The sequence below is a fragment of the Oreochromis aureus genome, linkage group 19 (genome assembly GCF_013358895.1).
Source record: "Oreochromis aureus strain Israel breed Guangdong linkage group 19, ZZ_aureus, whole genome shotgun sequence".
Taxonomy (NCBI): domain Eukaryota; kingdom Metazoa; phylum Chordata; class Actinopteri; order Cichliformes; family Cichlidae; genus Oreochromis; species Oreochromis aureus.
Window position 1 is genome coordinate 8,122,339 of NC_052960.1, and position 27,816 is coordinate 8,150,154.

Genomic DNA, 27,816 nt, shown 5'->3' on the forward strand with positions numbered 1-27,816 from the left:
GGAGACAGGTAAAAAGGAGAAGCTGCTAGAAGTAGAGGTAGAGAAAGTGGACAAGTTTAAATACCTGGGGTCAATTCAAAGCAATAGACAGTGCACAAGAGTGGTAAAGAAGAGAGTCAGGCAGGGAGGAGTGGGTGGAGATAAGTGTCAGGGGTGATTTGTGACAGAAGAGTAGCAGCAAGAGTGAAAGAAAAGGTTTCCAAGACGGTAGTGAGACCTGCTGTGATGTATGATTTGGAGATGGTGGTACTAACAAAAAGACAGGAGGCCAAGCTGGAGGTGGCAGATCTGTTTTTATTGGGAGTGATCAGAATGAAAAAGATTTTTCGGAACAGCTTAGGTCGACTATTTTGGAGACAAAGTTCGAGAGTCGAGGCCAAGATGGTTTGGGCGTGTAGAGGTGGGATAATGGATATACTGGACAACAGATGTTGAAGATATGCTGCTGCCAGGCAGGAGGAAAAGTGGAAGAGCACAGAGAAGATTCATAAATGTAGTAAAGGAAAACATGTAGAGGGTTGGAGTGACAGATGAAGATGCTATGGGTAGTGTGACATAGAGGTAGGTGATCTGCTCTGGTGACCCCTGTGAGCAGCTGAAAGAAGAAGAAGTAGAAAAAAGATGAGGGAAAAAAAAGCTATAAATAGATATAAATTATGTCAAGTTTAATCCAATGTCTTCAAATATGAGTCTTGATAATAGTTTATTGTTTTATACTCCTTCTTATACATCCCAGTTTCTCCTTTCCTTCCATTTCTGTGAAACCATCATCCTTTTCTTACCTATTTCCCCTTTATATCGCCACGTTTCCTTCAATTTCTACTTGATTATATTGTTGACTTCTGTCTGAAGCTTAAAACTAAATCAATGAAAATGCTTTTTGTGGCTCCTTAGCTGGAGTTTCATTTCCTTTAATGCCAAAATGTACAGTCTCATAAAAATCTAGCTGTAGAGCAGAGAGTCCAGCATGTGGACTCTTTACTCTTTGCTTGTTTTTGTAAGAGTTTAAGCACTATACATTTCATATTTCAGTTGAATAATGTAGCCTATTTTATTCTTCTTCTTATTATCATTATCATTTATAATTATACATATCTAAATGATCATTTTTGCAAAATGAAATGTGATATATTTATTGAACAGAAATGGTTTTAAGAGGAATGGTCAGGTCATTTATTTAACGGCGCTCCAGTGTTCAGTGACACACTCCTTAGGCTAATGGACTATTTCACATATACAATTGGACCGTATCATTTAAAGACTTGATGTTTTTAATAATACTGGCAGCTTTTTCCTTTTTTATCTTATCATGGGTGGAAATGAATGTTGCTTCAGTGTTTTGGGGTTTATTGTAATAAAGGTTGGTTTCCTTTTGGATGATGTTTTTTTATGTTTCTGGTAAGTACTTCAGCTTTTTACCTCAACTGTATATATAAGCCAAACTTCTGTTGTAAAATTAGAAATATGTACAAGAGATTATACAGAGATTATATGTTGGCATCGAAAAGATCAAACCATTCTTGAACCATCCGATTCATTTTAATCTTTACAAATTGTACTTATATTCTTCGCGCTCATCAATCTATTAGTCGGCCCATCCACACAAACACTCACAAAAATGGCGACTATTTTGTTTTGTGCTCAGATCACCTGGAGTGATGTAACTGCTTCTGGTGACAGACAGCAGAGGACAGTGGGCTGGCTGTCAGCCAGTCTCAGGTGGAGCTGCCGCTCAGACTCTCCAACACTCACACGGGGACAGGCACAGCACGGTCATGAAGATAACCTGAAGGTAAGCCTCTGCTCTGAAAAGAGGTTCCTCTTTCCTTTATTGCATTATCAAGGTAAGAGCTGAAAGAACAAAATCCTGAGCACAGGTGAAAAATCATCATGTCATTTTACAAATCTGCCTTAGAATAAAACTCAACATATTTCAGTGGTAGAGTTAATTATTATAGGTTTGTCTGCTCAGGATCACAGTTTGGTGCCAAAGGCAGTACCTGTGGGGAGTCATGACGGACTTTTGGCTGATTTCTGTTCCACTGGACAAAACAAGTTTAACCAGTGTAGAGAAACTCAAACGCACCATTGCCAAAACCAACCTGGCCTCCTCATGCTGCAAGTTCTCCATTCCAGATCTCAAGGTGAGGATGTGCATCATCTGAATGATAAAAAAAAATGATATTGTGCTACAGGGTGAGATAAAAAGGCGTCTCTGCGCTAACAAAAACAAAGAGTAAGCGCCATGAGTGTGTGTTAGCTCTGTGTTTGTAGCAGTACAGGAGAGTGATGGTGTTTGGTGTCCTTCTCTGATGAAGAGGTAAAGGCTCGGGTTGCTCTCTACAGTTTGAGGCAAAATTTCCATCTGAATCGTTTCACTCAACGTGATCAATGAGCATCTTGTCTTCCAGGAAACGCATTTCCGTATCATCAAGAGTTCAGACATTAAGCAGCTTTAGATGTAGTGATTGTAAATGCAGGGTCTTATGAAGTCAGATTTATTAAACGCAGGTTGCAGTAACATTAACTGTGCTGTGTGTGCCGTGACCTCAGGTGGGAGTACTGGACAGTCTGCTCAGCGTGTCAGATGATCTTTCCAAACTCGACACGCTGACTGAAAGGTAAAAAAGCTGAATGTGCTGCTCTCGATCTGTTCCTGCTGATTAATGAATACGTTTGTCTCAATAATCATCACATGTTTGCATTTTCATGTGCAGCTTTGTTCCTCATTAAGACCCAATGATTCTGAGCTCTTGTGCGGTCTGTGCCATGATTAATTGATGGTCAGGGGCAGCTATCGGTTAGTTTTCCCTCCTGATTTTAAATTCACTGCTGGTGCATCTGAGCTGACACAGTGCAGACTTTAAAGAGACAGTTCACCCTAAAGTAAAGGTTAAAAATTTACTTATGCAACTGAAAAACATAAGGAAACAAACTGGGAAAAGCAGGACATGGGCCAGAAAAACAGATTTAAATGCTAGGAAAAGTGAAAATCATAATAAAACTTTCATTATGACAGCAGATACTTTAGACTAGTTGCATTCATTAAAGATATGAAGCTTATAATTCACTACTCAGTAATTAATTTCTTGCTAGCAAAAACAGTAAGAAGTTAATCGTTAATTTGTATCTATTGAAAACTAAAATCTCAAATATAAGAAATGCAGTTTGAATTACATGGAAAACATGGATCATGGAAAAAACAACACAAAAAAACCCAAGGAGGTGTGGAAGTCAGTATTTTCAGGTGTTGAAATGTTGAATTGCACAATGAAAATGTAAGAAAGAACTTCATTAAGTAAAAAAGTAAGCATAACTTATGTTGCTGGTAAATGCAGCCATCTGCAACCCTGAAAACCTTGAAAATGGATGGATGGATGGATGGATGGATGGATGGATGGATGGACAGACAGACCCTGGTGATGTCATCCACTGAAGTCTTAATATGAAGTGTGGAGCTCGGACTTTTTTGATCTCATAATTTTGACATTTAATTAAACAGTTGCAGAAGCACTGGAAGAATCTGGATGTAATTGTATGTGTATTACTGTTTACAGTGAATTCATAACATAAATAACCCTCCTATCTGATTCAAATAATTACAGTAATGTACCAAATTAGCATTTTATTCATAAAGACTTTAAACTAGCCATTAAGCCCATCAAGTGATCAGGAAAGTGTTTACTGGGGTCCCAGAGGATGAGAGTTGTGGACTGGACTGTTTTCCCAAAGACGTTTATACTACCAGAAGCCTTTTGGCAACCAGTGGAGTCAGCCCCAGCTGGCCATTTGAAAGAATGCAGGTGCGAAGCACTTCCGTTTTGGCTTCATTTTCCAGACCTGGAAACTACGGCCATCTATAATAGAATCTAACAGGAACACTTCTCTGTGACGGTCTGTTTCTGACTTACTGGAGAATAGAAATATGTAATATAGGCAAGCAAGCAGGTGTCCTTGAAACACCTCAGCAAAATTTATGAAAAACTAAGCTAAGTGAGCAAAATCATTGGTGAAACCGAGCTCACTCGATCAACTGGTACAACTGCAAAGCTATATAAGAGGCTTGAAAAGAGGCAACAGGCGACCCAAGGACAGAAAACAGTTACGTCACACTCGAGGAGCTCTGGACAGTGTAGAGATCTGCACAGAGACAAGTTAGGCAAGCAAGCAAGCAGACCATCAGGGGTGGTCTTAATTCAAAAAGATTTCTTTAGTTTTAATCCTTACTTTTTCTTCAGTCTGAGATGTTTCCACATCAGTAGTTCATTGTGTGTAGCAGGAACTTTATGCAAAACATGTAAACACTGTGTAATGATGGTGTTTCTCCTGTCGCCTGGTCAGTGTGATCAAAAAAACATGCCAGTGTATGAAGGAGGTGCTGGAGTCTAGTGACAAAGTGCTGGAAAATGCTTTGGCCAATGGAGGTGAGTCACACACAAACACACACGCTGAGAGTGTTAATTATCTCATAGAGAAACTGGATACAGGCCACATACACACTGCTATTAAGACTAACAGCTACTGAAAAACTCCATTAAAGGCCTGATGCTTTTACTGTAGATTAATGCTTGCAGGCTGTAGGAGAGAACAACAGCAGACCAGGCTAACCAGCATGTCTGATTACTCTCCCCCCATCAGACCACAGCAAGAACCAGAGAGCAGCCCTGTCACCCCTGAAAGCTTACCTCAAGTCTCTGAGGGGTATTTTATCTGCTCTTTGAGCTGGAGTGCAGTTCTGTGTGACTCCTATTATAAACCACATCTGTAGTATCTGCTTGATTTTTTTTAAAGACATACCAAACCCTCGGTGTGTTTAAAGTTGTGTCATTTGGATACACAACTTGTGTTTTTTCCTCTCTCTCTCAGTTGACTTGATGAACTTCATGATCAAGTTTCAGTGGGACAAAGCAAAGTATCCTACATCTCTACCTCTCTCCAGCCTGGCAGAAATCATCAACAAGGTACAACCTCATAAAAAAGTGGGGATGATAATTAATGACATAAATATGACAGCAATTTATAACTAAACTCTTGTCAAGCTTATAGACACAAAAAATACAGCAAAGTCACAGTTCACATGCTAACATATTTACCTGTTAGCATACCTTCATATGTAGTTTTATATGACTGGGCGATGATATAAAATGTTTACATTAAAAGTTACTTACATATTTTATTCATAATCTTAATGAACTGACTCACTTTTCTGATTTTTGAAGCACAAAAGCAATCATTAGAAGTAAAACGCCAATGTCAGGCTATAAATGAACCACAGCTAAAGATCATCACAACAAACTGTTACATTTTCAGATTTTCAGGACAGAGTTACAGGAGATATTGAACAACTCTTTACACAGTGTGTCACAGAAATGCTACCTATGGCAGAGTAAACTTCACTAGATTGTAATTTCACTAAATTCAGTTACATTTGAAATGAATAAAGTAGTGCTGTCAGCTAACACGTTAACGAGCTAACCACACTAATGCGTTGACGCCATGCAGCCCCACGCGGGGGGCGATATGCGCTAACTCGCTAACGGAGATTTGCCGTGTTAATGCGGTAATGGCGTTAACGTCATTTTAACGAGATTAACATTGACATCACTAGAATAAAGATGAACTTGCAGGTTACATTGGTTCAAAATTGTTTCTGCAATTTAGTACATGCATTACATATTTGATGTGTGTGTGCTGTTAAAGCTAAATACTACGAGGCAGAAAAAATACTCCTAAAATTGAAAGTGAGCACTACTTTTACAGCTTCTCCTGTTTAAGCTCTGTCCACCAGAATGAGTCACTGCTGAATTTTGACATCACGCTTAATTCAGACTTTGCTCCTCCACTTCAAAGTCCTCTGTTTTTAACCAGTTGCAACACTTTATTCTAATTATAAACTCTGAAAAGACGTTTGGCAAAAACCTCACATTTCAGGCTAGCTTTTCCAAAGGCTGAAAACAAATTCCGAAGCCGCTACAGGATGCTAGTTCCCTCTCAGATGGCAGAAACATGTTGCCTACCCAAGTTTTAACACCTGCATGTGTTTCAGGAAGTTTCGCAGGTGGAGGCAGAGTTAAAATCTCGTTCTGCAGCGTACAACAGTGTGAAAGCGAGCTTGCAAAACCTCGAGCACAAACTAGAGTGAGTTATATTAAAATGAAATAAATCCCTACATTATCTATAGATATGCACGTATACATATCTACATACCAAAGTGGAATTTCTGTTTTTGCAGTGGCAATTTACAAACTTGCAGTCTGAATGATGTCATGAGGAAAGAAGACCTGGTGGTCTCAGAGTACCTCACCACTCTGCTGGTAGTGGTGGCCCGGTCAGTGACACAACATGTCTGTGTGTTTCTGGGATAGTCTTATTGTTAAAATGTTTGTTTCTGTGCATATTTTCTGGTCACAGAGGGAGCTACTCGCAATGGGAGAGGAGTTACGAGTCCTTGTCAAAATTTGTGGTTCCGCGGTCGAGCAGGTGAGCTGTCTTTATGCACTCTTGGCCATGAGACAAACAATTCCACTCGATCCAAGTACAAGTGCACCGGTAGCTGCTCTCAGCATCCAAAAGGTCAGGCTAAGTAACCGCAGGTGTTTCATTACCGGCAGAAAGTAAGAGTCTTTTGGCCTGGATCCACAGCAGCGAAAAGAAAATGTTGTTTTTGACACGTAAAATGTTAAAGTTGACATGAAAAAAAATAACTTTGTCAGAGCTGATGTGCAGGAAATAATCCAATTTCTATTAAAAAAAATTTCATCCAAAACAGGAAGGGGAAATCGTGAGGGACATACCAAGTGACACAATACCAATGACAAAAATTGTATATGCATAAATAAATAGCAAGTTAATGTTTCAACTCTATGTAGGGTGTCTTCCTATCACTTGTGCTCATGTTTGTCAAAATAGTTATCAACATAGGACAGTCTTGCCAGGAAGGGCCACTGGGGGGGGGGCAAATTTTGGGAGGTGGCCAGTGCCCCCTCTGCGCCCCCCCTTGGAGGCACCCCTGATCCAAGAAATTATTACTTGTAAGACACTCTTTTGTCAGTATAAGGCCTAGACAGCTAAATTGATAACTTAACTTCTAGAAAATAATACTCCACATACCATCTTAATTTTTGTAACACTTTTGTAACACTCTTACACTTACTGGCCACTTACTAGGTACAACTTGTTGTACTGGTGTAGATTCAGCAAAGTGCTGGAAACATTCCTCAGAGATTTTGGTCCATATTGACAGGACAGCATCACGCACATGCTTCAGATCTGTCAGCTACACATCCATGATGCAAAACCTCATTCCACCGCATCCCAAAGGTGCTCTATTTGATTGAGATCTGGTGACTGTGGAGGCCATTTGAGTACAGTGAACTCCCTGTCATGCAAGCATTGGAAGCAGCCATCAGCAAATGGGTACACTGTGATCATAAAGGGATGGACATGGTCAGCAACAGTAACCAGGTGTTCAGATGATACTCAGTTAGTTTGCCAAGATAATATCCCCCACACCAGGGGTGGCCAACTCCAGGCCTCGAGAGCCGGTGTCCTGCAGGTTTTAGATGTGTCCTTGATCCATCACAGCTGATTTAAATGGCTAAATGACCCCCTCAACATTTCTTGAAGTTCTCCAGATGCCTGGTAATGAACTCATCATTTGATTCACATGTGTTGACCCAGGGTGATATCTAAAACCTGCAGGACACCGGCTCTCGAGGCCTGGAGTTGGCCACCCCTGCCCCACACCATTACACCACCACCACAAGCCTGATGACAATGCAAGATGGATCCATGCTTTCATGTTGTTTATGCGAAATTTTGACCCTACTACTTGGTTTACCTAACAAAGTGGCCGATGAGTGTTTTTCTGTTTTTCTTACAGTGAACCTGATTTCGCCCATGTAAATCCCAGCAATCTGCTATTACATACTGTTCACTCTGTTAAGGACTCATGACAAATTCCATATAATTCAATTCAGTGTTATTTATATAGCGCCAAATCACAATAACAGTTGCTTCAAGGCGCTTTATACTGGCTCAATAAACACCGACTTGAAAATAGCAATAAGCAATAAGTTCAAATGCAAGTAACAAACACTACTTGACTTACTCCTTGTTGTCTTTTACCTTGTTGCTACATCTTTTCTATTGTTGTCTTATGTGACTGTCAGGAAGCTGTATGAGAACGGAGAGGGGGGAGTCTTCTCAGTGACACTTTTCAAAAGAGCTGTGTGTGAATTCAAAGCCAAAGCCCAGGAGAGCAAGTAAGCAGGACGGTGTGACAGAAAACACCCAATAAGGTCAAATCTGTGTTGTCTGTTTGAATTACCAAAGTGTAGCCTCTGGTCCACACAGGTTCTTCGTGCGCGACTACAGCTTTGATCTGGAGGAGCAGAAGCAGCGGGAGATTACGCAGCTTAGTTTTCACAAAAAGGAGCAATATGTGAGTCAAACATTACATACGCTCTCTGAAGTTTTTTTTTTATGTTGTGGTGTATTATTAATGCGCTTCTCTCTTTCACAGGGAATCTTTGTACGCTGGCTGAAGGTGAATTTCAGTGAAGTGTTTGTTGCCTGGATTCACTTGAAAGCATTGCGGGTGTTTGTGGAATCAGTGCTGAGGTCGGCACCTGATGACAGTGGTGATTTTTTTTTTTCGTGAAGAAGGCTCGCGATTGATTTTCATGTGATTATATCTCCTTTCAGGTATGGGTTACCTGTCAATTATCAGGCTCTTCTACTGCAGACTGACAGGAAGCACTCGAAGAAACTGAAAGAAGAACTCGCTTCACTGTTTGTGCATCTGGACCCCACCGCCAGCATTACTGATGTAAGGAGCCACAGTGTTATAATGTTATATCATTATATTAATGTAAAGCACAGACATACAGAAGATGGATGCACCAACATTAGTTGGAAAAGCCACAAGTTGAGGGATTTAACTGAACTAACTAACATCTTGTTTGTTGAAGCTGGGAGGGACCATATATGGATGAAAGAATGAAGTGCCGAGTTGTCATCTAATGCTGGCCTCGTCAGTTGTGTGCTGCATAGGTTTATCATACAGACACAGATATCTGAAAATTAGTGGAAGGGATGACCTGGGCCATTTTGTACGGTATTCATTGTGTTGTCTTTTGCAAACATACCCATAATACTTTCCTTAGTAAAAGATGAAATGTCCACCTTAATGTTGTTCTTTAAAAAAACTGTTAACACAAATGGGAAACATTATGGTGTATCCAAAGTGAAGCTTTTGTGTGACTCAGGAAATCAAACAGAGCCTCAAAAGGATGAGTTTGGGTAGAGGTAGGCTGCAAGGTGGCTCACAACAACTGTGGCCAGGTTAAATCAGCTTATCAAATGGATATGTAAGAGAATCTGATCTGCGCGGCGTTACAGATGAGCTCATTTGCTGGGACTGCTTGACTTGATGGCCTGCCTGAACTAATCCTAATCTAAACTTTAGCAGTCATAACTCTTTTTCCAGGTAGACATTATTTAAAAACTTCAAACCTTATTTTTTCAACAATATGCAATCTCATAACAGTTGAATTATTTGCTATTTAATTTGAATGGAAGCTTGCTGTAGTTTACTTTTTAAATACAGTGGCTTGCAAAAGTATTCGGCCCCTTTGAACTTTTCCACATTTTGTCACATTACAGCCACAAACATGAATCAATTTTATTGGAATTCCACGTGAAAGACCAATACAAACTGGTGTACACGTGAGAAGTGGAATGAAAATCATACATGATTCCAAACATTTTTTAGAAATAAATCACTGAAAAGTGGGGTGTGCGTAATTATTCAGCCGCCTTTGGTCTGAGTGCAGTCAGTTGCCCATAGACATTGCCTGATGAGTGCTAATAGAGTGCACCTGTGTGTAATCTAATGTCAGTACAAATACAGCTGCTCTGTGACGGCCTCAGAGGTTGTCTAAGAGAATATTGGGAGCAACAACACCATGAAGTCCAAAGAACACACCAGACAGGTCAGGGATAAAGTTATTGAGAAATTTAAAGCAGGCTTAGGCTACAAAAAGATTTCCCAAGCCTTGAACATCCCACAGAGCACTGTTCAAGCCATCATCCAGAAATGGAAGGAGTATGGCACAACTGTAAACCTACCAAGACAAGGCCGTCCACCTAAACTCACAGGCCGAACAAGGAGAGCGCTGATCAGAAATGCAGCCAAGAGGCCCATGGTGACTCTGGACGAGCTGCAGAGATCTACAGCTCAGGTGGGGGAATCTGTCCATAGGACAACTATTAGTCGTGTACTGCACAAAGTTGGCCTTTATGGAAGAGTGGCAAGAAGAAAGCCATTGTTAACAGAAAACCATAAGAAGTCCCGTTTGCAGTTTGCCACAAGCCATGTGGGGGACACAGCAAACATGTGGAAGAAGGTGCTCTGGTCAGATGAGACCAAAATGGAACTTTTTGGCCAAAATGCAAAACGCTATGTGTGGTGGAAAACTAACACTGCACATCACTCTGAACACACCATCCCCACTGTCAAATATGGTGGTGGCAGCATCATGCTCTGGGGTGCTTCTCTTCAGCAGGGACAGGGAAGCTGGTCAGAGTTGATGGGAAGATGGATGGAGCCAAATACAGGGCAATCTTGGAAGAAAACCTCTTGGAGTCTGCAAAAGACTTGAGACTGGGGCGGAGGTTCACCTTCCAGCAGGACAACGACCCTAAACATAAAGCCAGGGCAACAATGGAATGGTTTAAAACCAAACATATCCATGTGTTAGAATGGCCCAGTCAAAGTCCAGATCTAAATCCAATCGAGAATCTGTGGCAAGATCTGAAAACTGCTGTTCACAAACGCTGTCCATCTAATCTGACTGAGCTGGAGCTGTTTTGCAAAGAAGAATGGGCAAGAATTTCAGTCTGTAGATGTGCAAAGCTGGTAGAGACATACCCTAAAAGACTGGCAGCTGTAATTGCAGCAAAAGGTGGTTCTACAAAGTATTGACTCAGGGGGCTGAATAATTACGCACACCCCACTTTTCAGTTATTTATTTGTAAAGAATGTTTGGAATCATGTATGATTTTCGTTCCACTTCTCACGTGTGCACCACTTTGTATTGGTCTTTCACCTGGAATTCCAATAAAATTGATTCATGTTTGTGGCTGTAATGTGACAAAATGTGGAAAAGTTCAAGGGGGCCGAATACTTTTGCAAGCCACTGTAAGAGTGTTTCTACAAAAGTAGCACAGACAGAAGTATGAGATTACATTTTTGAACAGTGGAACATTCGTAGTGTACTCTTGGACCACTTTTAACTGTTTTAACAGCTTTTACTTCTCTGGGTTTGACTGTAAGCACTTTCCTCAGTGTGCACAGTTATTTTGCTGCTTGGTGATGTAAAATGTTAATTTTCACCTGAACCTTTTCATATAGCCTTTTCTTTTTCTTTTTTTTTTTTTTTTTTTTTTTTTTTTTTTTAGGTTAAAAATACTAAAGATTTTGCAATCAAGACTCAAGCAACAACAAGCAACTGAGAACTAAATGTTTTTACAAATGAATTGTGCGTCATGTGCATCTGCTGCAGGCAGGATTTGGATGCAAATGCAGAAACACAGGAGACAGGAATAAAGTCAAACAGGTTTAATGTTGAACTGATACAAAATACAAAATAAAAGCTGGACAGGAATGAGAAATCCAATAACTAGTGAAACAGAGCAAGGCCACACACAGAACCATGAGGGAGGACAAAACAAAGACCCCACACAAATTGAAGGAATATAGATACAAGGTGATTAACGCAAACAAGAGACACCTGGGAGGACAGCTGAACCCAACTGAGGCAACGAGACAAGGGATGTGAAACTTAATACAAAGCACAAGAGACAAATAAGCAATAAAATAAAACAGGAAGTAACTAAACACGGGAACAAAATAAGAAATAAACTGAAGATATTTAACAACAGCAGACCCCAAATGACCAAAAAACACAAAAAACAGCAAAAGACCCAAGAACATGACAGGATTATTGCAAATAGTTTATTGGGCAAATATGGTATCGTTATATAAGACCAGTGACAGACCAACAAGTGAAGTGTTTGCCCAGATTGTTGATGTCTGAGTGAGGAAGAACCTGTCAGCAGCCAGCAGAATATAAAATATCTCTCAGTCAAGTTCACTCGTGACCTTCGAGACAACAGAGAGAAAAAGGAAATGATAATAACATACAAACTCAAGCTGAATTTAGTGAAACACTGCTGCTGGTTCAGTGTGTGCGTGACTGTTTTCTGTGTCTGATCTGCCAAACAGGTGAGCTGTGACATCCCAGGACTCTGTCAGCAGGAGTACTTCTCCTACATCTGCTTTCATATCAGCACCAACGTGTTGGACATCAGCTAGCTGTCAACAGCGAGACTGAAAGAGCAAGCACACACAAGCTGTGGTTTGTTCCCATTCAGTCACTCACAGCCAGAAACATAAAGACCCTGATCGCTAAAATAAAACCGGAGAATAAAAATATATTGTTTTCAACATTTCTCTTAAAGGAGAAAGATGTAAGGTGTAAATACAGGAAGGTGTAAATAATCCTCGGGTCGTCTTCGCCACAAAGCAAGCTGCACGTGTCCTGTGTTTGTCATGTGCTGTGCGTGGAATTGTGGAAAACCTTAAAATATGTGTAATATCAAAGGGATGTTTTTTTTTCAGGGATTCATTTTAAAAGTATATGTACTGTAAATATTAATGTTGGCTTCAAACATTTTAGGTGAGCACATTATTTCTAGAAATCTTACAGCTTGCACTAATAAAATGGATTTCTTCATGCACCATTGCCTGTTATTCTGCAAGACAGCCTAATACATTTAGAAATGCATTATCCAGAGAATGGATTCATGAATCTGTATAGAAACATCACTTGTGACCCAATTTAGATCAGAATGTTCGTGTGTTGCAAGTCTCAAAATCTTAAAGTGCTGTTCTGCTCATTTTCAACTCCATAGTGTTTTTTCTGGATTCTAATAAAGTACTTTTGCATGATTCACAGTTCACACCTATGCTATATCAGGCCCTGGTGCAGCTTCTTAGATCCTCCCCCCTTTAAGCCCACCCTCCCTTTTTAAACCAGCTTTTTTCTCACTGGTTGCCTTTCATAAATAGAAACTTTGAGAGCAGGTGAGTGAGGCTGCTGTGCTCAGAGCCAGATCTGTGTGCCTGAAATGACCATATTTGGAGTTTCCCCTCAGTGATATCACACTAATACAAGGGTGAGAAAAGAGCTCTGTGTGTCCTTTTGCCATTCACTATGAATATCCACCACTGGAACTGTACATGTATCTAAAAACAATAAAGAACAGCAAAACAGGTTCACTTTGAAAGTAGTTTGGAGTCTTCCTACACCCCCGTTCTCTGCGGCCTGCTGGAGCGGGGGGGCTAGGAGGAGGAGTTGGCCGTCCGACTGGGGTCTGGTGTATGGGGCCTCCCTGCTGCTGCGGAGTCGGGGCGGTCTGCTTCTCCCCACCGCAGGGAAAAGGGTTACACCACCTGAGTCTGGGTGCAGTTTCCCCCTCCAGGGGCAAGGGTACCTAGACTCGGGGCTTAGAGTACGCTTGGGGAGTGTGATTGTGTGTACAGTGTCTCTCTATGTCTGTCTCCACGTTGGGTGAGTGTTGAGCAATTGTATATGAGAGCATGAGGGTGGGAATAGATGTTTGTATCTGTGTGTGCCTGTTTGTCTGTGTCTATATGTCAGGTTGGGTATCAGACGCCACCTCTCTGGGGACATCTCAGGCCCTCCAAGGTTTGAGGCCCATCTCCCCACCACTTCCCCTGCCGGTGGCGGACGCCTCAGACATCGGTGCGTTGGTGGTTCTCTGTGTCCGGGGTGGGCGCCCAGGTACCCACCGGCTCACTCCTTGGCGGCTGCTTATTGGGGCCTGGAGCCTGGGGCTCGCTCGGGCCACTTTGGGGATGGGGTGCCCTCGGCCTCACGGCCCGGGGCTCGGCCACTCAGGCACAGCTGGCTGCCGGCGGAGCTCACGGGCACGTCACTGCAACCCCCTGGCTTCTGCTCGCGGCTGCTGAGTGACCCCTCATCTGGGACTCTCCTCAGCTCTTTCTGGGATAGTGGCGCGGCTGCCCTCTGTTGGTCTTCCTTGGTCTCTTGTGTTCTGGGGCCTCTGGATGTCTGGAGTCTTGATCTCCTCCATACCGGCTTCATGCCCTGGAGGTCGGGGCAGTGGCCCCCCACACCCTCTAGCAGATCGTTACATGAAGGAACCTTTTAAAAAAACAAGCGTTCATGCTCACAGGTGTACACACGGCTGATCACACACACAAACTACACCCTTTTTGGCTCCTACCTCAAAGCACACTGTGCGCTGTCGATCTCACGTGCTGCACAATAATGTGTAATATTTAGTATTTACTGTACTACTCTCGTTTTCTTCTGCTTGCTTTCTTTTTTCTTTCTCAACAGGTGATCCAGGTGATCGATATATGTATTTTTTGTCTGCTTATTCTGTTGGTTTTTGTTTTTTGCCCTTTTTCCCCGTCCCTCTTCTCAGGTTTTTTTCTTTCCCTCTTTCTTTCTCCACGTTCTCTCCTCCAGTCAAGTCTGTCCCGTATTCAGCAAGTGAAAATAAAATAAACAATAAAAGTTGAATCAAATGGACCATTACGGCAAGGCTGGGATGGTCCATTTGTAAAAAAATAAATCCGTTGGGCATCTTTCTTCGCCTTTAGACAATAATTCTGATGGCAAAAGAACCAAACGGGACAGGTTAAAAAAAAAAAAAAAAAAGAGTAGTCACCATGTTGTAACAACCGATATCCAGCGTTTCACACGTCCCTTTCAATAAAATAAAAAAATTCCTGCATTTTCAAAGTAATATTTCTAATCAGTATTTTTTTTGATTAGCCAGTATATTTTTTTATAGTCGGTACGATCACCAGGTGGTGTTGCCAATTAAAGCAGTACTGAGATTTTTGCTATTACAACATGCAGTGTGTGAAAAACGCTGATTAGGTTTTCTTAGGCTTTAAAGTGGGCTGTGACCAAGTGCTTAACAGACATCTGCTGCCAACTCTGCTCAACAGCTGGAGACCAGTGATGAATTTTCCAATACTATCATTCTGTTTAGTATGTTGATTGATTTCGTATGGTTTACTAAGATTTCATATGCCCCAGTAACAAATATGTGAAATGCAATATGCCAGCAACTGCTAAGATGCCAAGATATCCTAATGCAACTGGTTGCATTTAGCAGTATGCACGCCCACGAGTTTTTCTCTGATATAAATAATATCTGATCCATATGTTGCCTATTGCAAGATTACGTTTGGGAACTCAGTATCGTCTGTGATGCAGAAGGTAAATTTTGTGCTGCAACAGGTATGAGAAGGTAAACATTCACAGTGTGAATTAAATATGAAGTTTCACATAATTGTATGCATACTACAGCAGCATGTACCTCTGCAGTAGTGCTAATAAAGAGGACATTTGCATGTATTTAATGTGTTAATAAGAAGAAAAAATGTCATTTAAACATGTTGCTAACTGGTACAAAATACTCTTTGTACCACTAGTAGTATATAGCAGTACTAGTTTACTTCAGGGGTTCTTAACATGAGCTAACAAGGGTCACAAGCTGCATTGCAGGTTTTTTAAGATGATTAGCAGCACACCAAAGAAGAAAATATAGTTTTGTCACATGCATATGTTTTGTTGTTGAACTTATCAGTAATCCTCGTTTGGCCTTGGATTTGATATCTACTTGCTATGGTATTTGTCTTATATGGTGTTTTATGTGGACCAGTGTGAGGCTTGAGTCAGATTGAACAAAAAAAAAAAAAAAACTGCAATGAGAAAATACAGAAAGCCAAAAGTTGGAGGGAAGAAAAATCCAATAAACTAACCAAATAAACTAAACACAGGAAAGATTAGAAAGGGAGAAAAATTAGATAACATCCTGACTGAAAGAGAATGCACAGACTATATATGTACGTATACGCCAGGAAGTGGGATAATAAGGTGTGGTTAAACTCAACTGAAACAATATCAAGGATGAAAAACGAACAGTGAAGAAAAGTAAAAATACAAAACACCACACAAGGAGCTAAAATTTGAAATAGAGAAGTCTCCTTCTTTTGGTTTACACCTGTAAAAGGAAAACACTCATGAGCACAGGGAAGGTAAAACCTAATCAGAGTAAGGACTTACCAGCTTCTGAAACTGAGATTTGGAGTTTACATGCATGTACCTTGGGATACTAAGGAAAAACCACTCAAGCGCAAAGTCACTCAAATGCATACGAGTGCACCAGCAGATCTCACCTATGGAACATACTGGTTTTTGTTATTGATTAATTAATTGATTGGTTTTTGCAGTCAATCACAAGACAAAAACATTAGGATCATGAAAAAATATATATATTATAAAAGCTAAAGAGTCCATATGGAGTAGATTTAAATACAAAGTGCTTCCTTAAAGTAGCATAAATTGTAAATAGTCAAGTGAAAGTGATACAAAAAAATAATTGTGCTTAAATGAAATACTTGAGTAAATGTATTCAGTTACTTTCTACAGCTGAATTGTTATTCAGTACATGGTCACCAGAGAGTGCACTGTCTCTGCTGTGTGCATCAACCATTTTATCTGATCTCTGATATAAATAATATCTGATCCATATGTTTCCTGCTGCAAGATTACCTTTGGAGACAGTACAGCAGCTGATTGGTGGATTAATTCCACTCTTTGATGCACAGTGTGGAAATTTTAAATTTAGAAAAGTATGAAGTGAAGAATAAGGATATAAAGCCATTATGCAGAGTTTGTGTGTTTAATAGTTAATTGTGTTGTTTAATTGTTTCTGAGTTGTCTTTAGGGCCAAAAGCTTTACTGAATTACTGCAGTGATAAAAGGGAGGCCTGCGATAGAGATGATAGGTGTTGAGGTTGTTCTCTCTTAGTCCGTGTGTGTGAAAAGAGAGAGAGAGAGGGAGAGAGAGAGAGAGAGAGAGAGAGAGAGAGAGCGTTAGAAAAAGCTGGCTGCTCTAACTGTGCCATTCAGTGCACCAAACAGTCTGGAAGAGAAGCATTTTACGCGCACGGCATGATGGGCATTAACTCCGGTTAGTAAGCTTCATTTTTGCATTTTAGGATCAACAAGTATCGATCAGTTGATAAAATGTGGACAGTTCCGAAGCCAAACTACAGAGCTGGTTTGTGCGCCGAAGGGGAGATTGCTGTGAACATCGGCGGAGTCAGAGTGGTGCTTTTCGGGGATGTTTTGAACCGCTACCCGGAGAGCAGACTGGCTGAGTTGGTGAACTGCTCATCTCAGAATTCCGAACTTATCTCGACACTTTGCGATGACTTCGATCCGGGCAGAAAGGAGTTTTACTTTGATCGAGATCCCGACGCGTTCAAGTGCATCATCGACGTTTATTACTTTGATGAAATCCACATCAAACGCGGCATTTGCCCCATCTGCTTCATCAAAGAGATGGAGTTTTGGAAAATAGACCAAAATGTTTTAGATGAATGCTGTAAAAGTTACTTAAGTGAGAAGGAGGAAGAGCTGAAAGAAATTGCAAACAAAGTTAAAGTCATTTTGGAGGATATGGAGGTGGATCAGTGCATCACGCGCACCCAGCGTTGCCAGAGGTTCCTTTGGAGGCTGATGGAGAAGCCGGATTCCTCTTTGCCGGCGCGCATCATCGCCATCGCATCCTTCCTTTTCATCTTGGTCTCGGCAGTGGTGATGTGTGTGGGGACCATCCCGGAGCTCCAGGTGATGGACGCTGAAGGGAAACTGGTGGAGCATCCGACTCTGGAGGCGATCGAGACGGTGTGCATGTTGTGGTTCACCACGGAATTCTTTCTGCGCCTCGCCTCGTCACCGAACAAGCTGCGCTTTGCGCTCTCCATCATGAATATCATAGACTTTATGGCCATCATGCCTTTCTACGTGGTCCTGGCCCTGACTTACCTCGGCACCACATCCATAATGGAGCTGGCAAACGTCCAGCAAGCTGTCCAGGCGCTCCGCATCACGCGCATCGCGCGTATTTTCAAGTTGGCGCGCCACTCCTCTGGACTGCAAACTCTGACTTACGCGCTGAAGAACAGCCTCAAAGAGCTGGGGCTGCTGCTTATGTATATGGGCGTGGGCATCTTCGTGTTCTCAGCGCTGGCCTACACTATGGAGCAAAGCCACCCGGAGACTTTATTCCGGAGCATCCCGCAATCTTTTTGGTGGGCCATCATCACAATGACCACAGTGGGCTATGGCGATATCTACCCCAAAACCACTCTGGGCAAGTGCAACGCAGCCGTGAGCTTTCTGTGCGGGGTGATAGCAATCGCGCTGCCCATCCACCCCATCATTAACAACTTTGTCATCTTCTACAACAAGCAGAAAGTTTTGGAGACGGCGGCGAAGCATGAAGTGGAGCTGATGGAGCTAAAGTCGGGCAAGGAGACGCGCAGGAGAAATAGCTATTAGGAGAAAGAAAAACTCTGAGAAGAAAAAAGAAAGAGACTGCAACAGGAATTTATTAACTGAGGTGTGACCCAAACAAAAGATTAAAGAAAAGAAAATCCATTAATTCGTTATATTTAGTAAATATATCAAAGACCTCCAGATAATTGTTTTTTTATGAACTCAACGCCTATACTGAGTAACATAATTGTTGTCTTTAGTCTTCTGTCGCTTTTTTGGGCCATTTTCAATATGTTGCTTTCGCTTGTGGCCCGTTTATCTCCTTTTGTCATTGTGAAGATTGTTGTTACAGAATTAAAGCTTCTGCATGTGAAAAAATATTGTGCATGTCCTCAGAAAATCATTACATCAATATGAATGAGAATAACGCTAAATCAATTCATTATACACTCAGTTTAGTTAAATACCAACATGACAAACAATTAGATTAGCTTTTATTGTCTCTGGGAGAATAATTACATTTATAAAAGGACTATAGAAAATTTGTACCTATTTATCTTACAGTTTGGTACCTTGTACGTTTTTCCTCAGGGCATCAACTCATGTTCTTTACAAAGGAAGTGATTTTTATCCTTAGTGATTTTCAGACTCTGCTTTATCACTGACTCTTCAAATATCTCCTGGAGGGAAGATGAAAGGAGCAGTTCAATTATCTTTCAAGCCCTTTTAATCCAATTTTGAATTTGGGATCTGAGCTCGGTAGAAAGGTTACCAAAGCCTATAGTAGTGCTATAAAATATAATAGATTCAACAGTTGCCCTATAAAATGGTAACACAATGCATTTATCCATGCTATGGACCCTGAACCTTCTTAAAAAATGCAAGCACTGACTAATTCATGCACACACATACAACCCACTGTAACTGACAACAAAGTGAACACCTAAATACTTAAATGCTGTCACCTGTTCAGCCCTTTCTCCTCTAATTAAAGTCAGACTGTGATCTCTAACAGATCTTGGAACAAAGATAGCTTCCTCAGTTTTCTATTCATTTCAACATCAGGCTGTGCTTCTTACACCAATCCTTTCAATCTAATGTTTGTAAATAGCAATATCTGAATCTTTGGTTAACAGACTAAGAATGACCATATCATCAGAAAATATAATCACATTAGTATACTGATTTCTACAGCTGTTTGCAATTTGTGTAAATCAAAGTTAAAATGTGAACCTGTTCTTTAATAGACATCATTTAAGCTCATGGGCTGCATCCAGCACAGTGTAATTTCATTTTACAACCTCAAAAACCTCCAATTCTCCCCCTTTCTTTTACTGTAAAGAAATATAATTTTGAAAACATTCACATTTCGAGAGCCATCAAACGCCTGATAAAGATCCTGATAGGAAAAAACTGGGGAAGAAAGATAAAGCAATAAATCTGAGCTTTTCCACGTTCAGTCAGTTTACCGAGGCAAGGCACAGCCCCTTGGAGCGGTGATCTCACCTCAGTGCTGAATGGCAAGTAATGGTTAAAATCTTTGCCAGCGAGAAGGATCGAAAACTGACAATGACTCAGACCTCTGACTCAGATCAAAATTGGATGACCACTCTCATGATGGATTGATTTTTCAGGACCTGCAACACAATGCTCCTTGATGCAAAATACAGCAGATGTCCAAAATTGTTGCCTGGTTCTCTGCAATTTCTGCCATTGGCTAAACCATTCAGTGGCCTGAAATGATGGGCTATTATGACTGTAGGTTTGACACCTGTTTTAAATGGACAGTTTATCACCAAAAGTCAGATTCACATATTTTCCTCTGGCCTGTACTGCTAGATCATTTTAGTGTTCGTTTCACCGTTTGGGGGATATATGGTTTTAAATGAGTGTTTTTCTACTTTACTTGAGAACTCAAAGCTTTTTATACAACATACGTTATTCATCCTTTCATACAAGCATTTGTTTTTCTACACCTAAGCACTTTCTATCTAACACTCACACAGTTTCTATCTAACACTCACACACATACAGAGAGCCGCTTGAGGTTCAGTCCCAAGGATACAACCAGGAATAGAACCATTCTAACTCCTGACCTCCAGCCACTCCAAAAGAAAGAGGAAAAAAAAGAGGAAAACACGTAAAAAATTATACATTTTCATTATACTGGTGCTCAGGTGACCTTTTAAATATATTTTTAAATTACTAGAATAAAAGTAGAACTTGGTTTTCTTGAGTCAGGTCATGATTTCTGAAAAGAGAAATTTCTGAGTTTTTCAAAACGTATTTCTCTGATGTCTCGAGCAGTGAAAGGGAAGTGTTATTTAGTTCCATTATATTCCATTATATGTCAGTAGTAGCAAGACAGAATGCCTGTGTGTGAATGACAGGGAGACGGATGTAATAGTGAAGCTGGGAAGAGCAGAGATAGTGAAGGTGGATGAGTTTAAATAACTGGGATCAACTGAGTAGTGAAGAAGAAAGGTGGAGAAGAGAGTGAAGAGAGAGTGTAGTGGGTGGAGACGAGTGTCAGGGGTGATTTGTGACAGAAGGATAGCAGCAAGAGGGAAAGAGGAGGTTTACAATAGTGACACTTACTTTAGTTAAAACTGGATCAGTTCTGTCTGTTGTGTTTCTCAATCTAACATGACTTTATTTATGTAGTTGATTAGATGTATAAATTTGCTTGTTTTACTCACTTCGCAGGGACATAAATCTCCTTTTCTGGATGAAAAAAATTGAATTCATAGTGCAAATAATTTTTAAGCCCTATACAATATTTTTTAAGGTTTCGCCTGGAGGAAACCTTCCTACATTCTGTCACTAACAGCTCAACAACTTTTCTGCAGAACCAAACAACCACAGGCTCCACATATCAGAGATACTCGGGAGAATTTTGAAATAAAATTTCTCCCTCTGTTCGATCACCAGGCTAGAGTGAGACTTGAAAAGCTCCAGTAAATAACATCCCTTTAACAATGACTCAGTAAAGACTGACGTTACAGAGCCTGTTCTAAAAATTCTCAACAGCAACTCCAAATGTCCAGATTTGATGCAACAGAAATGAAGCACAACAAATGCTGCATCCATTTCAATCGTAGCGGGCTGCCTCTTCACTCAATGAAGGCTGTGTTGTAATTACACATATGGCCTTGTCACGTTGCAAGGGCTGACAGGATGGAAAGGGACGCTTTTAATTAATTTTCATGCAAACTAGGCCTGCTCAACTCACGGGTAAAATGATTCAGTTCTGCAGGAGAAACAATCCGGGTTTAAAGATGTTATGCATCATATTTTTGTCTGGTAGCATGCTTGCAGTGTTGGATAAGGTGATTGTAGATGAATAAATTCTTGTAGCTTGGCCCAGATACAAGAACTGGAAACAAGAGTATAAACAAAAGATGGTGTGTAAAGTACTGACAGATTGTATATAAAACATACAGACTCAGTTTTTGGGTGTGAAAAATGACTTAAACTTAAATTCTTTTTCATATGCAGTGGCTTCTCTGGTTGAAAAAAAAAAAGAGACCAACTCTATCGATCGATCGATCGATAGATAGATAGCTGGGCCTTACTTGACCTCAGTTAACATTTTCCAGGTTTCAGCTCTTGCTTTTAACTCTTATTCAGTGCAACATGCTTTTCATTTTATTAATCATAGCCATATTAGAATCAAAAAGCAGGGTTTGCTTTAGGGTGTGGCTACCTTGCAGCTAAGTGCTACCGCCAGAGTGTGCAGTGGCCCTCAGTCCCTCAAACTTTCCCTAGATAGAGACTGTTGGAATCGAAATCAAAGGAAATCAAGGCTGTGAAGTGGATGATGTGGGTAGTGACCAGTTACTTTTTTTCAGTAACGAGTAATCTAACTAATTACTATTTCTATCGTTACAACGCCGTTACCGTCACTAACAACAAAATGCGGTGCGGTCGCGTTACTATTTTTCAACAAACAGACCGCTGAAGCTGTGTTCAGCTTACCGCATCTTATATCAGTTGCACGGAAGTAGCTGTAAGTAATCTGTGCGCTACAGCTTTAAGCAGCTGCACGCTCCCGTGGACGGCTATCACTTTCTGGCAGACGATCACTTTTTGGCGCAACACCTGGAGCTAAGGGGGGGTAAAATAATCGCATGAGTGCTGCTGTTTGACTGAGGAGGAATAAAGTAGTCGTGGTAAGCCAATCACATGACCACTTCAAGATTACAAAGCAAGGTGATATATACCAGTTTTTACATTGAGTTGATAGGCCACGTAAAACCAGAGTCATGATAAACAATATATAGGCTACGTGTTTTTTCCTGAATAGTTTCGTCACGTTTACTGTCTAAGGACAGCGCTAGCAAGCACTCTCTGCTTATGTGCAAAAAAACCCCAGCACTTTCGTGTTGGTGGAAAAGTGTACCATGTAGACCAGTCAAAAAATGATATTTTTTGACATGACATTTGGTTGTTTAGGAAGAGGGGGAAGTTTTAGGAGTGACCGAGAGAGAGAGAGAGTTAGAGAGAAAGAAAGACAGCAGAAAAAGAGAGAGAGCGAGTTTTGAGATGTGAGAGATTTGTGATGTTTAGCGTGTTTGTAGTGTGTAGTTAATGTGTTGTCTTGTGTAGTTAGTGTGTAGCGTTTTGGATATTTTGGTGTTGTGTGTCAGAACAATGAGGTGACTGCTGTCTCCAGGTAAAAAAAAAAAAAAACAGGAGGAGTGATACACCTGCTGCTGTCAGGCCTGCTGTGATGTTCTCCTTTATAGTGGACAGAAATTATTATTGTGATTATTATGTCCATCATTTATGTACAATCTTTATTTATGTGTTTAGTGCATCTGTTTTGATTTTTAAGACCGAGGACCCAAATGCAGGACACATGAGGCATACAAACACAATAAAAAGGAACTTTTGATAGCTGATGGAAGCTTACCACCTGGCACACAAAGTCCACAGGACTGAGTCAAGAAAAACAGAAATCTAAAAGAACACAAATAGACAAAAGAGTAAAGGGAACACAAAGACTGCAAGTGCACAGTTCAAAGAAGTCAGACCAAACAAGTAATGTGCTGGAAAAACAGAGGAAAGGTTTAATCCTTAAAACATCCACACAAAATATGTTTCACCATTCATACTGACATCTTTTGGTGACATGGCTCCAAGTGTACAAGCACTGAAAGCCTCCCAAGTGAAACATATTCAGTAAAAGTATATCACATAGTTTCTGTGCATTTGAACCACAACAGGGTTAGCTCTGCAAAAATGGCACATCCATTCACACAGATTACACACAGAGTAGCAGAGATGCCAAAAATGATGAAGTAAAGAAAGTTTAACAGAACAAAATTGCAAAATTAAGGTTCTAAAAATGCAAGCCTCTGAGACCTTGACAAATTTCTCTGCTGATTTCTAAACAGTCCTACAGCTGCTGCTTTTAAGCTCCCATTGTTTGTTTCTTCCTGCAGGCATGCACAGGAAATATAACAATAACTGCTTGATTAGCCAGACCCAAAAAATGCTTTACCACTGAGAGTGGGTGCAGGATATGTGCAGGAACGGGTCAGTATTTTCTGTGATATAAATCAATGAAACTGTTGATCCTGTGTGTGTGTCTGTCTAGCTGTGTGTGTGTGCCTTTGTGTACATCTAGCTGCCTTTCTGGATCTTCATCTCCATGCTGGTCTTTAAGTTTTCTGTGCTTATCTCTCCTTGTGCATTGCATTTGACACGAAACAGTGGTCTGTTAGAAACTGCCATCCCCGCTGGGAAAACACTTCAAAGTAAAGCTACATACACCCACACACACACACTGAGTGCTGAAAATCACCCCACCCCACCCGCTGTTCCTCTCCGTCTCCTTCTCACTCCACTGTCCTGCCTCCACCTCCTCATCCTCCGTCTCAGATGATGATCTGTCAGCTTCACTGGCTCAGAGAGCACTATGTAAAATGTTTGTGCTGTCATGTTTTCAGGGCGTTTGAGTCAAAAGTTTGCACCTTCAGATTTTTTCTAAATGTGTGCTGGACTTTGGAGGTAAATTTTTAACTGTTCATCACAATGTGTGTGTAAGGATGAAGGGAAATTGATATTACTTAGCTGACATTGACTTCAGCCAAATATAGCACTTAATATGTTATGCATCAGCAACCATTACAGATGACTCAGTCTCACTCCCACCGCATGGCAGGGACACATTCAGGTTTGATTTACAAGTTGCTGACCAGAGTCTGCAGCGACCTTCAAAGGTGGATCAGAAAATCTGCTCTAAACAGGAGGATATAATTCATCTATTTCCCCTCAGATATGTTTGATCATTGGCAACCTGTTAACAAACATCAGAGACTCGAGAGCCTCCTTATCGATACCTGGATTGCCCCAGGGAGCTTTGATGCTTCACACCAGATATCTCCCACAATCCCCAACCTCAGTCACCATGTGGATCTTGATGGTAAAGTTGCCATTTTTAATTAGCTCCCATTGGTAACAGTAATCTAGTAATGCATGCATATAGGAGTGGGTTTAGGTAGCTGAATTTTCCCATGCTCATTTTTTTCAGGTACTTTTAGAGTTAAAGAAATATAATTCAGCAAAATGAGGCTCACGTGGCAACTAAATCTTACAAGAAACAAAAGAGCCTGTATTTGTTTCTTTTTTTGTTCTTGCTAAATACATTATGGATAAATGGAGATGATCTAGACATCCCTGGTGTACACTGGAGTTTCCTTTACTTGAGTTCACAGCTGTGCACAAGTCTATCATCTGTTGATTTCTCCGAACACAATATATTGTTAGCCTAGAAAAAAAACTGAAGGAGTCCTTTCTGATCTTACACTAAACTCACCAGAACATTTAAAAAAATCTATCTAATTTAAGGCTTCTATGTGGTTTTGAGCAGTTATGATTTAAGGAAGAATCGCACACATGCAAACTCTACCAAAAACATAACGTTCTTCTTCTAATAGCGCAAACTTTGTGTGTATATAAAGTCAGAAATCCACAGTCTGTGGTGACTGACCTGTTCCTCAAGTGGACATTAGAAGAACTGCAATCTTTGGCACTTCAGTGTGGGCTTCATTTTTCAGCTATGGAGTTTGTTTTTTGGCTTTTTTTTTTTTTTTTTTTAAATTTAGTGAATGCACAGCTATAAAAACCTGTAGATCAATTTGGGTAGTATAAACTGTTCTAAAAATTTCTAATAAACTTTGTTCCAGATATTTTTCTTTCCTCCTACATTCTCTTACGACCCAGATGTTTGAGTCTTTCTGCTCCCTGGCTGTAACACTGTAAATCAAGCCTGAACTCTTGGAAGTATACCACTACTTAAAACAACTGCTATAAAAACTGTATGACTACTCTGAACAGTTCATTTTTAGGGGTGTGTGGAAAATACCTGAAACTACAGTGTTAAGAAAATGTGTATTTTCAACATCATGACACACTGATCCAACAAAAGAAATCATTCTCTTCTCCATTGTGCATGTGGGAAAACAAAAACTGTGCAAGAAAAACAACCAATCCCAACTATGCAAATCTTAGATTTTCCTGTTAGGCTCTGCAGTGTGCATGTCTTTTTCTGGGTTTGACATTATAATAATAGCACATCAGCTCAACACAGCCAACTCTTGCATCTTAGATCCTAGACCCTCTCACCAGTCTGCAGCAACACTTCTGCCTCGGGGTGTCTTCCTGCAAATATGACTCCGATGTGTCAGATTTAAAGGGTTGTTCGATTTAAACATGTAGCTCTTTGATTTTGCTGTCTAGTGAGACAAAACAGAGAAAATAAGTGTTGGTGTCAGTCGGGTTCATTGTACTCAATTTAAAAGTAAACCTTATGTCCTTTAGTGAATATCATGCATAACATTAGAGCATCACGTACCCATCTGCTCTTAATTCACTCTCAAAAAAGGACAACTAATTTCCTTCGCCAGCAGTGGTCTTCTGTTGTCATGGCTCCAGTCTTTAAATAACAGTCTTGCTCTTATTATTCTGCCTCATCGGAGCTTTTTGCTTTCAGACTGGACTCCCACATTGAATGCACTCCGCAGTTTATTGTAATAGATTTAATAAAGCATCAAGGTGGGTTTTTTCCCCCATCTAATGCACGTCATAGGAATGAATCATTACAGATATTTTTAAGGTGTTACTGAGCTGGAGATGAAAATAGGAAACAGGGTCGTATTACTTGAAATCTAACCAAGTCTCTGTGTAATAAGATTCCTTCCACTTGATCAGATATCAGCACTGGGAGACAGGTTACCATCTGAAGAGCAATGCTTATTTCACACTTTTATTCAAATTCCCATCAGGATTTTTAAGTGCCTCGGCACAAGCAGTAAATGCATAGCATGATCTGGATCTGTGTTATCTATGTGTTAAACTAATGTCAAGGTTCCCCGGTGCTACACCTGTGCTCAGTGTTTGATACTTGATGGGGAAGAGAAACACAGGTGTTTAAATGAGCACGGTTTGGCTAATAAGATCATTTATACTTTTGGATGCAATTAGAACCTTTTTTTTAAATGCAAAAAAATGAAAGAAGCTTCCACTTGGGTTTAGGTTCATCTTAGAGGGTATTTGAAAAGGTAAAATCTGAAAACTAGGCACTGAAGGCTAAAACACAACTGCACCAGTGATTTGGTTAATGTTAAAAGATTAACTGCACTCGATAAAGGTTCCTTTTCTCACCTACACAGTATAAACAATGCACTATTCCTCACATTACAAACATTTTATGCATAATATATAAAACCAACAAACTGCAGTCTGAGCACTGTTGATTGTGCTGTGTTGATTTCAAAATTACTGCCGAAAATGCTGATTTTGACCAGGGTGGTGAACTGGTGTGCTATTCGTGATGCTATATGAGGTTTTGACTGCTTAAAAAATTAACACAATAATATTTAAATACTTGAAATATCTGTTTTTTTTTCACATCTTGAACAATTTTTACCTAATCTAATGCACTGTTACAACGTTTCTTCAATTCATTGAGATTTGTGGGCCACTGTTTATGCACAACTCTTCTAAGGTCCCAGCACAGCTGAGGTCTGGACTTTGACTGGGCCATTGCAGAGTTCCTCGTGAGCATGGGGTTGTTGTTCCATTGCATGATTCAATTCAGCTAACTAAAGCTAAGTTTTAGCTGAAGTTGAACAGATGGTCACTCATGTGACTCTAGAATATGATACAGATATACGGGTCCAGGCAGGCTGGGAGTTTTAGTTCCTCTATTTCTCTCTCTCACTCATTTTTCAAGTCCATTCTCAGTTTAATCTCTTTCAGATGTCCTTTCACTTCTGTTCCAAGCCTCTTTATCAGCTATGATCTTTACCACAGCTGATGATCTCTACCTGATCATTATGCTAACCATGCTGGTAATTAGGCTCTGTCTTTGTTAACCTCATATTCCATT

At 40.5% G+C, this 27,816-nt stretch overlaps 2 protein-coding genes across 6 annotated transcripts in view; both read left to right on the forward strand.

Moving 5' to 3' along the window:
* The window catches only part of LOC116315213 (V-type proton ATPase subunit C 1-B-like), a 43,636-nt gene extending 30,357 nt beyond the window's left edge, over positions 1 to 13,279 (forward strand). Inside the window, exons 3-16 of one of the 5 annotated variants that reach the window (XR_005609379.1) lie at positions 1,646 to 1,792; positions 1,973 to 2,144; positions 2,554 to 2,621; positions 4,342 to 4,424; positions 4,639 to 4,701; positions 4,867 to 4,961; positions 6,047 to 6,138; positions 6,233 to 6,328; positions 6,412 to 6,480; positions 8,172 to 8,264; positions 8,356 to 8,443; positions 8,525 to 8,548; positions 8,707 to 8,830; positions 12,290 to 13,279. Coding sequence is in view for 4 of the 5 variants with exons in the window: in XM_031733427.2 (XP_031589287.1) it covers positions 2,013 to 2,144; positions 2,554 to 2,621; positions 4,342 to 4,424; positions 4,639 to 4,701; positions 4,867 to 4,961; positions 6,047 to 6,138; positions 6,233 to 6,328; positions 6,412 to 6,480; positions 8,172 to 8,264; positions 8,356 to 8,622; positions 8,707 to 8,830; positions 12,290 to 12,379 (1,272 nt within the window). In the remaining variant the exon portion in view is untranslated. Of the gene's footprint in view, positions 1 to 1,645; positions 1,793 to 1,972; positions 2,145 to 2,553; positions 2,622 to 4,341; positions 4,425 to 4,638; positions 4,702 to 4,866; positions 4,962 to 6,046; positions 6,139 to 6,232; positions 6,329 to 6,411; positions 6,481 to 8,171; positions 8,265 to 8,355; positions 8,623 to 8,706; positions 8,831 to 12,289 lie in introns of all 5 variants that reach the window. The other 4 variants (XM_039603213.1, XM_031733427.2, XM_031733432.2 and 1 more) reach the window with 4 other exon arrangements.
* Positions 13,280 to 17,066: 3,787 nt separating this feature from the next.
* Positions 17,067 to 18,773, forward strand: kcnf1b (potassium voltage-gated channel, subfamily F, member 1b). The gene has a single exon (XM_031733412.2). It carries the CDS (start codon positions 17,163 to 17,165, stop codon positions 18,480 to 18,482), a length of 1,320 nt encoding a protein of 439 aa, XP_031589272.1. The 5' UTR covers positions 17,067 to 17,162; the 3' UTR covers positions 18,483 to 18,773.
* The last annotated feature ends 9,043 nt before the right edge of the window (positions 18,774 to 27,816 follow it).